At 47.7% G+C, this 16,066-nt stretch overlaps 1 protein-coding gene across 1 annotated transcript in view; it reads right to left on the reverse strand.

Annotated features, from left to right (window-relative positions):
* The window catches only part of ephb1 (EPH receptor B1), a 121,157-nt gene that overhangs the window by 20,441 nt on the left and 84,650 nt on the right, over window positions 1-16,066 (reverse strand). Inside the window, exons 6-9 of the mRNA XM_084706933.1 lie at window positions 14,050-14,174; window positions 6,157-6,319; window positions 2,169-2,277; window positions 1,364-1,428 (exon numbers count right to left, since the gene is read on the reverse strand). Of these exons, the coding sequence (XP_084563059.1) occupies window positions 1,364-1,428; window positions 2,169-2,277; window positions 6,157-6,319; window positions 14,050-14,174 (462 nt within the window). The remainder of the gene's footprint in view (window positions 1-1,363; window positions 1,429-2,168; window positions 2,278-6,156; window positions 6,320-14,049; window positions 14,175-16,066) is intronic.

Here is a 16,066-nt window from a genome sequence, read left to right on the forward strand (position 1 = left end):
TGCTTGTGTTTGCTGTGTGGTAGAAGATGTGCTTAATCCAGAGTAAACTCCATATCTCCCCGAAGCTAAGTAAGATGTTGTGTGGTGATGTGTGTGTGTTTGTGTGTGAGTATGTGTAGAGGTGTTTTCAGAGCCTTCCTCCACCTTCTCTCCCTGTGTTCCCCTCTAACCTCCACATCCTCCCCCTCATCCTCTTTCCTCCAAGAAGTTGAGCCAACATACAGTCAATAACATGCCATTGCAAAAAACGAAATCCCAAGCAAATATTCTATGTACATCAGCCACAATGACAAATCCCCTTGGTCTAGACTAGAGTGACAACACATCTTCTTGTGTTTCACAAGGATGGATTCAAGTGCTTTTTTTTTCATTCCTCCTTCTCAGACATACACACATGCACACACACCCACACGCATACTAAATGCAGTAATTACAAAACCGTCAGTCAAAACTTGACAGAAACAATCGAAAACAATCTATGGCTAACAGGGTTATTATTGCTGCCGAGAGTTGGGGGAACTAGTTCTGTGAATGGAAGCACTTATCGGTGTTTGTCTCTTTACACCAAATTGCTCATTTGATGATTAGGGGCTGTTAAGAGTCACACATCTTTTGTTTATTTCCACCACTTATGCTAATTGCATTTTGGGTTCTCAAAGGAAGGCTTGCGACAGAATTTACTTTTTTGATGGTTGCAATCATTTGCCTTCTTCTCCTCCTTACATCATAGGCGGGTTTTTAATGAGCCCCAGACGTCAACCGAAGTGGTGACAGGAAAGGGTTTCATGTTGAAAAAACGTTTTGGCATGTCAGGGCTCAACCAAACCCTCCAGTCAGCCTTCCTGCTTCTGGTCAACCTGAATGGAGTATATTCTGGAGTTCTTTTTCCTGTGTAAGTGTTTGTAGCCATGCCAGATTGACTCAGTGTGTGTGTGTGTGTGTGTGTGTGTGTATATTTGTGTGACTGCACGTTTCAGTGCATATTTTTGTGTGTGTACGTGCGTGTAATCATCCAGGGTGATGGCGGTCAAAGTGAGCAAGTATTACATCTCCATTATGTTTCACCACCAACCGTCAGAGATGAGTGTCAGTCAGTGTCATTTACACGGGACGTTGTGACAGTCCTGTGTCACTCTGAGCCAGCCTGTGAGCTACCCCCTCCTTACCCAGGCCCGTAGTGACACATCAAGTCACATCAAATATAGCGTGCATATATGAATATAGTATAAATGTGCATGTGTGCACATCTGTACACGTGTATATATATATATATATATATATATATATATATATATATATATATATACTGGTGTACAGAAAAAATCTATGTTTCATCATATCAAACAGCTAGATGGGATCTCACCTCTTCCTGTGCTGTAGTGCTGCAGCTTGTCACTGTACACTGCCTCCTTAGTGTAGGCCCTCTTCCTATGGTAGCAGAGAGAGAGAGAGAGAGAGAGAGAGAGAGAGAGAGACAGAGAGAGAGAGAGAGAGAGAGAGAGAGAGAGAGAGACAGAGAGAGAGAGAGAGAGAGAGAGAGAGAGAGAGAGAGAGAGAGAGAGAGAGAGAGAGAGAGAGAGAGAGAGAGAGAGGAGATGAAAGGAGGGGTGGAAGAGAGAGTATCACGGCCTGTGTGTCACTGAGGTCTGAGAACGACCCATCTTAAATTGAATCAGTGGCCGAGAGTAAGCGCCACCAAACGAGCTTTATGAAAATGAGACCAATTAAATTAGACCCAATAGGATCTGTCTGCTTCTCATCTGTCGACCTGCGCTTCTTCATCAAAAGAGGCTGTCCTGTTTGATGGACGCCTCGCTGGAGCTGGACGACACTGCGGCTAAATCGACTTTCATTCTCCCAGAGAGCTGAATGCAGACGTCCAGATTCATTTGATCAGTCTAAGGGGTCAACCCAGAAGGAACCTTTTAGATTCAACTTTCAACTAGCCCTTCCCACCACTGCTAATTCTCCTCTTCTCTATTCCCCTTTTAAGACCTGTGAATTTTCCTCAGCTTTTACACACCTACCCAAGGGAACGGTGTGTGTACAGTCCATGAACGTGCGCGTGTGAGAGAGAAATGCAAAACTGCAAAAAGAGCACAACACAGACGCTGCAAGGGGCGGGAAGGGGTCAGGTGGAGGTCAAGTGGAAGTGTTTCCAGGTGTACCTGCTGCAGACGATGGAGATGGCCACCAGGGACACGATGAAGACCACACCAGCCGCCGCCGAGCCCGCAATCAAGGGCAGCTGCTCCCTCAGCTCCGACTTGAAGTCATCTGGGGGGGGGGGGGAGGATGTGTGTGTGTGAAGAGAAATAGAGAGAGGGAGGGTGAGAAGCATGTTTGAGGTGTGTGTCAGGTTGCGTGACAGGATACAGAGACAGAAAGAGAGGGAGTGGCAGGTGTGATGAAATATATCAGACAAAGAAATGAAAGGGGTTGGGGGGGGGACAGAAAGCAAGAAGACGGAGGTTAGCCCAGGTGGAGCATAGGATAAAGAAAACAGAGAGTTGTCTCAGTTCAGGACTGCTGAGTGAAATCCACTGAGCTTAAGCAAGGCTGACTGACAGACTGCATTTGATAAACCAGTGCTGAGCCACACAGAGTGATGGAGAGAGAGGGAGAGGGAGAGAGAGAGATGATATGAGGTAGAGTCTGACAAAAAAAAAAAAACGAAGAGGAGAGAAAGGTCTTTCAGCTTCCCTGACTCCAATGCTACACTGCAACCTTAATCCCTCCTCTGTCCCAGTCGGCAGACATAAAAGTGCACCTTGGAATTTCTATGGGGAGGTTTCAGGCAGTAGTCACACCTACACCACACACACACACAGGGCATGACATTGGCACCCGCCCACCTGCCAAATGCGGGTAGAATTTGGCTGTGGCGGGTAAAGCAGTCACTCTTACTAGCCACTTTGGCAGGTGGAATTCTATCTCTCACTATAAGATTTTTTATTGTAGTCTTCTCAAAACAAAATAATAAACTCATTGCAGGGTTCTCAAGCCTCACACATTGACCGTGAGACGCACGCATTTCAACCAGCACGTATCGTTTCCCCGTGTTAAATAGTCACTGTACGTTCGTTGCTAAGCAACATAGACGCGCGAACACACGCGAAAGCTCGTCTCGTGGGGCTTTTGATCAAACTTGAGGACCCTGCTCAGTGCAAGGCAAGGATGTGGCGGTAGGCTACATAGGAAAACCCGGAGGGCAGACAAAAAAAGAGAAAAACTGGTGATGAAAGTGAAACCAAAAATAAAGAGACTAAAATAATTGTGTTGTTTATAAATATTGAACTGGACAAAAATAAATTCTGTTTAGTTCATATATTTTCAATACATCTTTACACCCCGTTATATGCAATGAGCTACTGTTTTTGTCTTTGTCTTTATCATTTCCATATTTTCATACAAAAGGAGCTTTACACACTTATAAGAGCTGAAGATTTGGCGACACATACATTTGATGTTGTCTTTATTTTGGGTGTTTAGAATGGTAATTTACATGTGAAAGGATTGTAAATCTAGTTCTTCAAGAAAATTGTAGCAAACCATAGTCAACTTTAATCACATAAACGTAATTTCCCAACAACAAAATTGTGGCTAGTGAAATTGCTGAGTGGATAGTAACTTTGGAAAACCACTAGGCATAGTGGCTAGTGAGCAAAATGTTTCATGTCAGGCCCTGCACACACAGTACACGTTATATATGTTTCCAGTCAAGATGATGAGTTCTCACAAATCCCACTGAGCGTGGCTGTCGTCTGTTCTGATACAAGCAGTAGAGAGTTGGCCAGCATGCTGTGGGCTGGTTCAGTACCTCCCAGTTAGTGCACAGCCTGCTGGTGCTACTGAGTTAGCATGCTGTGGGCTGGATCAGTACCTCCCAGTTAGTGCACAGCCTGCTGGTGCTACTGAGTTAGCATGCTCGGCTGCCGCCCAATACTGAATCTTCAACACTACAAACGAGCGTGAGACAGCCAAAGACCAAATAAAAACACAGAATGCGTTAAAAGACAGAGAGAGAGAGAGAGAGAGAGAGAGAAAGAGAGAGAGAGAGAGAGAGAAGAAAAAGCGGGTAGGCAAAGCGGCAGGGAGGCAGTTATGAACGATGGCCACCGAAAGTGACACGACTCTCAAGATACATAATGGAAGTGGACGAAAAAGGCGGATGAGGTCGCACGCCCGCCCGCCGCCGAGAGGATGACTCTCGCCTCTTGCTCCGTCTGCAAATAGGGATTTCTGATCTTGGTGTCCGTGTTGCGGCTGACAACAGGCCTGCAATTTACAATCAGTTATCCGAGACGAGGCTCGGTGCCATTAGCCAGGGAGGTATCCCTCCCTCTCCTCCTCGCTGCAGGCACCCCCACCCCGCTGATGGGCCAATCACTTGCTCATCATCCCGGCTGTCAATCACATGGCCCAGAGGGAGGGAGGGAGGGAGGGGGAGGGAGGGAGGGAGGGAGGGAGGGAGGGAGGGAGGGAGGGAGGGAGGGAGGGAGGGAGGGAGGGAGGGAGGGAGGGAGGGAGGGAGGGAGGGAGGGAGGGAGGGAGGGAGGGAGGGAGGGAGGGAGGGAGGGAGGGAAGGAAGGAGGGAGCAGGGGAGACACAGGTGGTCCAGGGAGGGGGGGGGTTACTGAGAGGAGGTGTGTGTTGGTTAGAGGTGCGATACAGCCCAGGCTCTCGTGGCTCTGCTGCTAATTGCCTTGACGAATGTCGTGCCGTGGCGGTGGGCCAGAGGATGTTCCGTCAGCTTGTCCTGAGTGTGCGTGTGTGTGTGTGTGTATACATGTGTGTGTGTATAAATGTGTGTGTGTGTGTATAAATGTGTGTGTATAAATGTGTGTGCGTGTAAAAAGGAGAGATAATTACAACCAGCAGAGAGACCAGAGCCATACAGCTACATCTGCTCTAAACAGATACTAGCCTGCAGGATGGAGATGCCAAAGGTCATCATCATCATCATCATCATCCCAACATCTGTCCTCTGCTACTCTGTCTTCATTTGGAGTGTTGTCGAGTATACAGCAGTCTCGAGGTATTTTTTTCCTCGAGTTTTCTATGATGTACAGTGCAGTGAAGCATTTGGTAGAACATAAGCTACTGTAGTATAAAGGAATGGGTTAGGGCTAATACATGGTTCAGTGTTGTTGAATGGAGCAACTACAGCATTTAATCTACATCGCTACACTCCACAATGCCGTTTTTGAAAAAGTTGGGATGTGGACTATCAACTCTGGACTGTAATCACAGACAGAATACGACAATCTGCATCACAGCATCAGCTCAAATGCAGTATCGCCATGACAACAGGCCTCACAGCCTGCCTGTGTGTGATTGGATGACTGGGGAAGGTGTCAGCTAGACAGTGGATTCATCCACTCCCCCAATTTGACACACAAACAAGCACACATACATACACACACACACACGTAAATACAGACACACACATAAACCAAAACCCACCAACACATGGTGCACATATACTTGACATAAATGCACAGACACACACACATTTGTACATCCACATAGATACGCTGAGTAGCAGGTGTTGCCCCCCAACCCCCCCTCTGCGAACAATCCAAGCCCTGGTGACGAATAATTAATCACATCAGCCTCTAATCACAGCAAAGCATTCTGGGATAGATCTCATACAACAGAAGGGTTCTCAGAAAAAAAACAATTAGCGAAGCATTTTGGATTAAACAGTCAGTTACACATACAAAAGACCCTCCAAAAATCACCATTATGAACACCCACACACACACACACATGTGCACACACTCGGATCAACATTAAGATGGAAATGAACCGGTAGAAAATGAAAATGCAATCAAAAGCCCCCATATTGTGACTCACTTGGTTACTTGTTAGAAAGTCGTCAAGACAATCATCTCACAGCATTACAAACACACTGAGGCAGTCACGCAGGAGCACACACACAGGCACGTGTACACACACACGCATGAACGCAGGCACATGCGCACACAGACTGCACACTGACAATAATCCCTACCTGTAGACCACATGCATGCCAAGGACACACAAATAAACACAGATACAATCCCACCCGACTCAACCCTACTACACACACAAACTCTCTCTCCCTTCTTCCCCCCCCCCCCCCCTCTCTGTCCCTGGCACGACGGGTCTTACCATCTGTGAGTGTTTGGAAGCACATCTTGCCACTGTATTTGCCAAAGCCAGCCACGGTGCGCGCCCGCACCTGTACCACGTACACGGTGCCTGGACGCAGCCCCTCCACTCGCGCCGTGTTGGTCTGGCTCCGCTGCATGGTGGAGTTGATCTCAGCGTGGTCCTGAAACACACGCAGACACACGTCAGGGGTCAGGCGTGGGCTGGTCGGAGGGGAAGGGATACGCTAGGTGGTCAAACGGACAATTCACCTTCTGTCAAAACTAGTGCTGACACCGTGACAGGAGCACGCTCGAAACGTACTCGATATATCCTAAACCGGGGTCACTGCTAACCGCGCCGACTGGGGCCACATGGCGTGAGACGGCCCCCACACTTACTGCACACACTGTGGGTTATGATCCTCTCATGACACCACAACACACACACACTTACTGTACACACACACATACACAGATATACACACATACAAACACACAGGGACGTACACAACGATACACATTATTTCTACGCCGGAGTTCTTTCCCTCCGCAGAGCTCCACGCTGGTGTTAGTAAAGGGGAGTCTCAGATGGCTTCTGAGCGAGTTTAATTACTGGAGGAAGTAGCAGACACACCAGCTCTTGTTCTGTGGCTTCTGAAGAAGCTCTCCTACTAATTATGACGGCACACTAATTCCTTCCAACCACAGAACATATTTCGTTTTCACTGAATAAATCAAAAGAATGCTTTGAATGCTCTTTTCACGGACATTACATTGGTATGTGGCATTGAACGGGGTTCTTTAATACTGTATTCATCCCTTTCTTGTTTTCATCTCGCTAAAGGGCACAAAATATCACTCAAATGTGCATGTTTATCTGTTTTATCATTTTTTTTGGTAAATACAAAGCTATTGTACACCAACTTCCTTGGAGCTCCTGTGTGTGTGTGTGTGCGTGTGCGTGTGTGTGTGTGTGAACTACTCTCTTTCCCTCTGCTACACAGACAGGAGACGGCGCTATCTCCTATGGGAGATCCGTAATTAGTGTGCTAGGTCCATCACCGCCCCACACACACAGTTAATATGACAGCTCGAAAATAAGACTGCTCCCACTGCCTGCAGACTACTGATAGCTAGTGAGTGGGAGAGAAGGGTGGGGGGGGGGGGTTATACAGTAAGTACTTTCCTGTCTCTCAACCATCTCAAACTAAAATAAAGTGGTAAGCACTTCATTTTGAATGACTACACTTTTACTGTGTTTGTTTTCATACAAAACAGTGTATAGAAAACATATAGGCCTGTATGTGTAACATGTATTAATAAATGGTTGAATTTGTTGACAAATATATGTATATGAACACGCATATATACACATATATAAAGATATACAATTTAAATATATGAAATCCTACTAACCCAAATAATCCCTACAACAGGCAGTTTTATGAGTACAGAGTTGCAGTTGATGGTTTATTGATGGTTTAATAAGCGAGTAATAAGCAAGCACATTCAAGATACCTGAGGAAAGGTGGAAGGAACGTAATGGAACAGGTGAAAGACAACGGGAGAAGAGAGAGGGTCGACCAAGAGAAAGAGAGGAGAAGCAGACAGAATACTGAAGACAGAAACTGGGAGGACTGGAGGGTTAGACAAAGCAGCGACCCACTGCATGAACCAGATGCTTCCCACGCACCCAAATCATTATCCAATCAGATAAGGGTAATCAAATCATTCCGGTTGCCCCGTCATTGAGCAGATGAGGTAGACGCAGCTAGGAAATCTGGCCACACACATAATGATCCCTCCAATCAAATTAGGCCTTATTGGACACTCACTCCAATGATGTAAACTATATAGCTTGTCCAATAACAGGACGTTGTATGCTTTCAGAGTTTAATTATATCACTGGGAGTCAACAGGAATACAAATGATATATATATATATATATATATATATATATATATATAATATATATATATATATATATATATATATTGTCTGTTTAATAAATGTATTTGTAGTTTAGGTAAGTAGACGAACACTGCATCCTTCAATCGACTCAGTAAACCACTTAATCGAGCACAACATGGATCTCTACACAGCTATCTCCCTGATAGATGACCAGGCTGCAGCCAAGCCACTGGAAAGAAAGCCACATTATTAGACCCTTGGAGCATCGATCTCAAATTCATCAGCTGGGATACGGTTGGTTGAACATAGACCACCTGCAGTCAGGATTGGCTCACTCCTGCTGTCAGTCAAATCAGTACTCTCAGGACCCCACCCCCATCTGCCAGATCCATATGGGAGACAGGTGAGCAGGCAGATGGCTAACAGCCAATGGGGGGAAGCATCCCCAGGAGGGAGAGACAACCAGGAGTGGCCTTTTCATGCTGTCAGTCAAATGGGGATTATTTGACACCAGCACCTACATCTGTCACATGATAATCTAGCTAGCAGGTGGGGTGGCAAGCATATCAGGGACAGCTAATAAAAGCCCACGCCAAAAGAGACCTCCAACCAGGAGTGGCCACCGCCTGCAGTCAGTCAAATGGGGATTAAGGAGACCCCGCCCCAATGTGCTATATTAAGACTGGGTGGCAGGTGGGGAGGGCAGATGGAAGGCCGGCCAATGGGAAGGTTTGCCAGCAGTGACAGACAGAGAATCCTGGGTGCATGCTGGTCTCTGGAGTTTTTTGAGGGGTTGGCTGGAGGCCTGGAGCTTCCTTATGGGGCATGATGTTGACAAGCACAGACGCCTTGAATAACATGGCTTGTAAAAACAGCTCAAATGGTTTTAATCAAAAAGGGTGAGTGCTTCTAGAGTCTGTTCTGACTGTCCAGGGGCTGGGTATATCTGGCCAGGGTCTGGGTGTAGCTGTCCAGGGTCTGGGTGTAGCTGTCCAGGGTCTGGGTGTAGCTGTCCAGGGTCTGGGTGTAGCTGTCCAGGGGCTGGGTATATCTGGCCAGGGTCTGGGTATATCTGGCCAGGGGCTGGGTGTAGCTGTCCAGGGTCTGGGTGTAGCTGTCCAGGGTCTGGGTGTAGCTGTCCAGGGGCTGGGTGTAGCTGTCCAGGGGCTGGGTGTAGCTGTCCAGGGGCTGGTTGTAGCTGTCCAGGGGCTGGGTGTAGCTGTCCAGGGGCTGGGTGTAGCTGTCCAGGGGCTGGGTGTAGCTGTCCAGGGGCTGGTTGTAGCTGTCCAGGGGCTGGGTGTAGCTGTCCAGGACCCACACATGCCTCAGTGGAGCCAACCCATCTCACTCCAGCAAAAGGGCTGAGCCAGCTCCTGGCAACCATGAATCTGTGTGTGTGTGTGTGTGTTTGACTGTTACGTGAGTGGGCATACATTGTGTGTGTGGGCCTACACAATCCAGTGTGTGTGTGTGCATGCGTGTCTGTGTGTGCATGTACCATCGTGTGCATTAGCATGTGCCAACCACCCAAAAAGGACAGTATGGCTACCTGGCAAGAAGACAGACGTGGTGTGATACCATGTGTCCTAATCATACACATGCACACGCACACGCGCACACACACACACACACACACACACATGCACACACTACATACTCACTCAAGAAATACACACACGCACACACACACACACACTATATCACGTTTTTTCCTATTTCATCTTTCTAATGAAAAAAAGAAATTGCTGGAGGAAAAAAAAACATGGATTAACAATTTAAATAAAAAAAGACAAGATGGCTGGTGTTAAGGTCTAATGCGCAAATAATTACCATTTTACTTATGAATTTAGATGACTTGCTTGAAGCAGATCTAAGGGTATTTAAATTGTATGAATCTTAATTATATGAATTACAATGTACAACAACAACAAATTAATTAATTAATAAATGTTTAAACCCCCCAAAATACACAGAATGAGTAAGTGAAAAGGTAACTGGTCCAGCTATTCAGTGGGCTTGATACGAACACAACATTAACACAGTGAGAGATTTGGGTGAGAAAGGTTCATAACCAAACATATTGGGACAATAGAACTAAAACATGTATATTTCCCTTGAGGTCAATTGATACTACCAACGTACGCAAAAACGTCTTAAGCTACACCGCAATGTGGGTCGGCTACATACCTACATTCCTACCTGGGAAACGATGAGTTATGAGCTGTGAGTACAGCCCTCCGAATGTTAACATCCTACATGGAACACAGAATGTCTGGGCAACACTTCAGCGCCTTCTTGCTGTGAAGTCCCTGCCTTAGAAGGATGTTTATGGTCGAGGAATGTCCCTCTCTCTTCATGCCACAAGGGCCTCAAGGGGTCTAGCGCCAACTTGTGGTGATATTTATGTTTAGGATTGCTGCCCGCACGACCACAGACGCATCGAAGGGAACCCCGTGGTCAGTATACAAGGATTGACTTTTTTGTTGTTGTGGTGTCCTACACCCTATTCTGTAACCGGGCTCTCTGTGGTCCGAGCACTCGCTCTGTTCAGAGGCGCCGTCTCAGGGACCATGCGGCCTAGCTCCACTCTCATTGGCCTTTAAGAAAAGACACTTGAAAGAGAAACCAAATAACTCCCTAAATGTGTTCACATCGTGTCTTAAGATTGATTGGGGAGAAACTGAAATAGAGTGCTTTCAAATGTTGTTTGTTTCACTGCTCTCTGGCTCTCTCCCTGATATCCTCCTCTTGATGGTGTTTAGTACATTATATGCGCTAGAAGGTGCACGAGGGAGAGATAGCTGGTTGTTTGTGGATGTTGGTGTAATTGACTGAGGCTTGTCCCCCTTCGCTCCTCTCCTGTGGGGACGGTGTCACCTGAGTGCACAGGGCCAGCAACGTGAAACACCTCGACAAACACCGCCGTCGGCCTGTGCACACACACAGTCACGCACACTCACACACACTCACACACAGACACACACATTCACACATCAGTAACCAGAGCCGGTCCCCTCTCCACTTCTGTCTTAATGGAGGCCCTGACCTCGGCTACAGCATGTTATTTCCACCCGCCCCAAACTCTCAGGGAACGAAAGAACAGAATGGAACAGAAGAGAGAGGGAATGAGATTCCTCCTTCTCTCTGTAGACCTCTCATTCACTCCTTTTTGCTTCCCAAATTACAGGATCCCAGGACCACTTACTCTGGGGCGAGAGAGTGTGTGTGTGAATGTGTGTGTGTGTGAGTGTGTGTGTGTGAGAGAGAGTAGGGGTGGAGGGTAAGGGGAGGGCTTGAATAACATGTTTCGCTTCCCTCTTAAAAAATAGAATTCTCCCTCGCTCTCTTTTTGTGGGACTACAAACTTGAAAGGTCGAAGGTTAAAATTCCATTCAAAGATGACTTTAATCCTACCACTGAACTCTGTGGTTTCATTTGACAAATGTGCAGCACGCTGTGGTGGCACCGTTCAGAGCGAACACCTTTAACAGACTAATGCTTCTTGTTGTGTATGTGTGTGTGTATGTTTGTGTGTGTGTATGTGTGTGTGTGTGTGTGTGTGGCGTGTTGCACGCATCTCGCTCCCACGTCCAGCTGACTGTGCTGAAACAATCATGGGCCCGGCCATAACAGAGCCCCATAAAGAAGCAATATGGAGCTTATGCTGCGACACACTAAGGCAGAGACGGGAGGCAAGGCCATTTTGATCAAAAGGAGCACCAGGTTTTAATGGCTGTATTATCCAGCTTGTAAGTTCCCCGTAGCGCAGGCTGCATTGCCAGCGTGTGCAGGGAGGTGTATTATGGTTGAAGGATAGAAAACTCCATAATTGTCTTTTATGCCTGAAAACCTGCCGCAGCTAAGCTCCACACTGGCTGGACTTCCACGGCCAGATTGTTTCCGCCGTCATGCCAGTGTTAGAGAGTGTGTGAGAGCGTGTGACCTCGACAGGCTTTCTCTTCAGCTGTGCAGGTGGACACTTTGGAATGTGGCTTATATGCTGCTGTAAGCCAATACTGAAGGAGAGGTGTGCAATGTTCCCTCAATAACTAGCATGGTTGTTTCGCTTAGCGATGTTCTGTCTCCTCAACACAAGACATTATGGCCACCCAGCACACACACACACGTCCAGACACACACACGGCCCCCTAAGCATAACATGAACACAAAACAAATAAAGAGACACACACACACATTCAAGCAGAAACTAACATGGACCTGAAGTTCACAGTGGCTCTAGTCAGGAGGACTGACTACCTAGTTGTTTGGACCAGTAGGAGAGCTTGTCAGGATCAAAGCACAAAGTACAGAGTTTGAGAGGAAATCTCATCTGTACAACACAATGTTTTACCAGGCTATCACCCTCTCTCCATCTCCTTTCTCTCTCTCTCTCTCTCTCTCTCTCTCTCTCTCTCTCTCTCTCTCTCTCTCTCTCTCTCTCTCTCTCTCTCTCTCTCTCTCTTTCTCTATTGCTCTCTCTCTCTATTGCTCTCTCTCTCTATTGCTCTCTCTCTCTATTGCTTTGTCTCTCTATTGCTCTCTCTCTCTATTGCTCTGTCTCTCTATTGCTCTCTCTCTATTGCTTTCTCTCTATTGCTGTCTCTCTGTCTCTCTGTGTCTCTGTGTGTCTCTCTCTCTCTCTCTCTCTCTCTCTCTCTCTCTCTCTCTCTCTCTCTCTCTCTCTCTCTCTCTCTCTCTCTCTATTGCTCTCTCTCTCTCTCTCTCTCTATATTGCTCTCTCTCTCTATTGCTCTCTCTCTCTCTCTCTCTCTCTCTCTGTCTCTCTCTCTCTCTCTCTCTCTCTCTCTCTCTCTCTCTCTCTCTCTCTCTCTCTCTGTTGTTGTCTCTCTCTCAGCCACCAACTCATTATGCTACACTTACAGAGATGCTAAAACAAAGAGGAGAAACAAACCACTCGGGGGAGAAGGCGAGAGAAACAACGGAAGGAGGAGGCGACCTTTGAGCAACCTTGCTCTCACCCTCGCCTTGCTTCACCCTCTGCGCAATTAGCCCTCATATACTCATTAATTCATTAATGTGCGATTACGGAGAGCTCATCTACTTGTTTTCCGACACGCTACATAAACATCAATAGGATTAGGTTTCATCCATATGGATGAGGTGCGGGCTACCAGGCAGCGGTATGGGCCATGTTTACATGATGCAAAGCCCTCTGCCAGATACTGTTTCCAGGGGGACATATCAATGCAATTACAACACACGGCCTCTCCAGCAGCTGGTAAATGTGGAATAAAAGTGAGTTGTATAAAGGTGTCCGCACACTAGTAGATCTATACCTAATTACATACACAAACGAACAAAATCCAACCAGAAAAACATGGATTCTGGAGATCATAGTGAGAGAGTTTTAAATAAATTAAATAATAATGCTATTCTACTTGACATGTCGGCCAACAGCTCCTATTGACTTTGATATGTAATAAAGAATCCTGTGTCCCTAAGGGGGTACCAGCCAAACTCACCAATTACACTGAAGAACAGAAATACAGAAATAAACAAGTGGCTCAGAACAGCAGCCTAGTTATCGACCCAAACAGGTAGACAAGCGGGAACTAGACAAAGAAGCCTGAAGGCTGTGGCCTCCAGTGAAGGGCTGATGGGGGTTGGGCCTTGGGAGAAGCCAGTGTGGGTCAATACGGGGGCTGGGGGGCTGGGGGTGTGTGAGGGTGGTGGTGGTGGTGGGGGGGGGGGGGGGGTTCTGTGAAGGCTCGGGTAGCTTATTAAAAGCAGGGGCCCATTGTGAGGAAGCAGACGGGTCGATGGGTCTCTGCCAGAGGACTAGCGTTACCGCAGTGGGAGCCGGAATGGAGATGGATCGCGGGGTCAGGCTATTCACTTCGTCGAGAAGCGAAACCAAAGAACAGTGGGAGAGGCAGGGGGTCGGACACGTCGCTATGACATGTTATGGACGTGGGGCCCGGGTGCTCTGGGGCTCCGGAGGAGCCCTGATGTGTCAGAGCCCAGGCGTGATGCAGCCTACCTTCTCATAGTAGCGGAGCTCGTAGTCCAGGATGATGCCGTTGGGCTGCTCCGGCTGTGGCCATGACAACGTGAAGCTCTTCATGGTGGAGCTGACCTGGTGCATGATGGGAACTATGGAGGGAGCTGGAAGTAGGAAGAGACACAGACGAGGGTGAGGACAGGCAGAGCTACAACAAGAGTCATTTCCAAATGACATGCATTACATGCTGCTTTCAAAGCGGCGTACAAATTGTGCACTTAATTGCAGCATATAATCAAGAATTGGAAGTGCTTAGTTCTAACAAGAGAGTGGTTAGTGTCAAGGAACATTGAACTATGGGACCGTTTATTTCCTGTCCTTCATCTTGATGGTAAAAAGGTTACTGGCGTATAAACATAACTTGTAAGTTGTCCTACACTGTATGTTGAGGACCCAAAGGACCAAATGAGTATGAATCCATTCATTCCAAGCACATCTCTTCTCTCTACGCTCTTAAAAAGTGAAATAAAACGACCAGCCGGCCATCCATCTGTTCCCTCCCCCCATACAGCCAACAAACAGTACAATTACCAGCTAATGCAATACCAAGACCCCAGGTCACATGAATTGTTAAATGCTGTTTAGTTTTTTTTTCCTTGATAAGAAACTGCCCTGTAGGTGGAATAAAATGTCTCCATCTCTTTTGTGGAGAGTTTTTTTTCAGGCTGGCTGCACTGTCTCCCCTCTCACATTGAGTCGTGGCGCACCTGATCGCACACCAACCTGCTGTCAATTAACCCGCACAACCCGCAATTTCCCGCTCATTCTCTCGCTTTTGTCCTCGGCCCTGTCATCCCTCTGTCATTTCTTCTGTTCTCTCCACCAGGCCACGCTGGGTGCCATCAAATCCCGATCGGACAGAAGAAATGTGTGTGTGTAAGTGTGCCAGAGTGTGCAGTGTGTGTGTGTGTGTGTGTGTGTGTGTGTGTGGGGGGGGTTAGTGTTCTAAGCAGTCCGTCTTCTAAGCTTCTGAGTGTACGTCTTCTAATCGGTGTGCTTTTCTCTCGCATGCGGTGTGGATTCCCCAACTCGTCTGTCAGTGTGTGTATCTCGCACACGCGCGTGTCAACGTGGGTCATTCGTGAGTCATCGCGGGACAGACTCAAACACACTTCAAAAGTCCAGCAGGGTTAGCCAGCCTCCAGCAGCCTCCCTGCCGTCCTCCGACCCAAACCGAGAGCCCCCTGTGCCGGGTCTCACCTCAGGGGGCGCTTGGTGTCTCGACCCCTCTGTCTGGGTTGTGTACCAGCAGCCAGAGATGGGGCCTGGCAGCATCATTAATGAGCAGCTAGAGGCCTAGACTGTTCCAGTCAGTTCCCAGGCCTCTCTCTGCCTCTAGGGAGAGGTGCTACTCATTTAGTGTGCCTTCACCCTAAACTCAGACAGCGAGCCAGACACACGCGATGCATGGGCCAACTGTTCTGAAAGCGGCCAAAAAGTTTGTCAAGTACTTGAATAAGTGGTGTTCTGTTTGTGTGGGCGTGCTTGTGTGTGTATATAGGTGTATCAAAAAAAGGACTTCTCAGCCAAGCACTTGTCCCAGCAGCTTGTGTTTAAATGTGTGCGTGAGTGTGTGTGTGTGTGCGTGTGTGTGTGCATGGGGGCCTGTGTGCAGAAAGCCTGTCGGGGACTGTGTGTCGCTGCGTCTAAGAGAGCGGGGTTCAGGCCCGCTGAAGCGCCGCTGTCCCCCAGTCTGCGTCCCCGACATCACCAGGGGACGACACCGCTGACAGTGACGGGTGTCTGTGCCCTGCACCCCCCCCCACCACCATCTCCCCCTCCCTCGCTCCTCTGCTCCACTTTTATCTGGCCCCGCTTGCTGCCCCCGGCTTTTAATGCAGAGCTCGGCTCACCATTAATCAAAGTCAAGCCTCCCAGCATCCACCAGAGAAGGAAAAAGGGAGAGAGGGAGAGAGAGAAAGAGAGGGATGGGGGAGAGAGAGAGAGAAACAGATATGGAAACCTTGTTTACCTGAACACCATGTGTTCACATGGT

Source organism: Hypomesus nipponensis, chromosome 10 (genome assembly GCF_054491055.1).
Source record: "Hypomesus nipponensis isolate SF chromosome 10, ASM5449105v1, whole genome shotgun sequence".
Lineage (NCBI taxonomy): Eukaryota > Metazoa > Chordata > Actinopteri > Osmeriformes > Osmeridae > Hypomesus > Hypomesus nipponensis.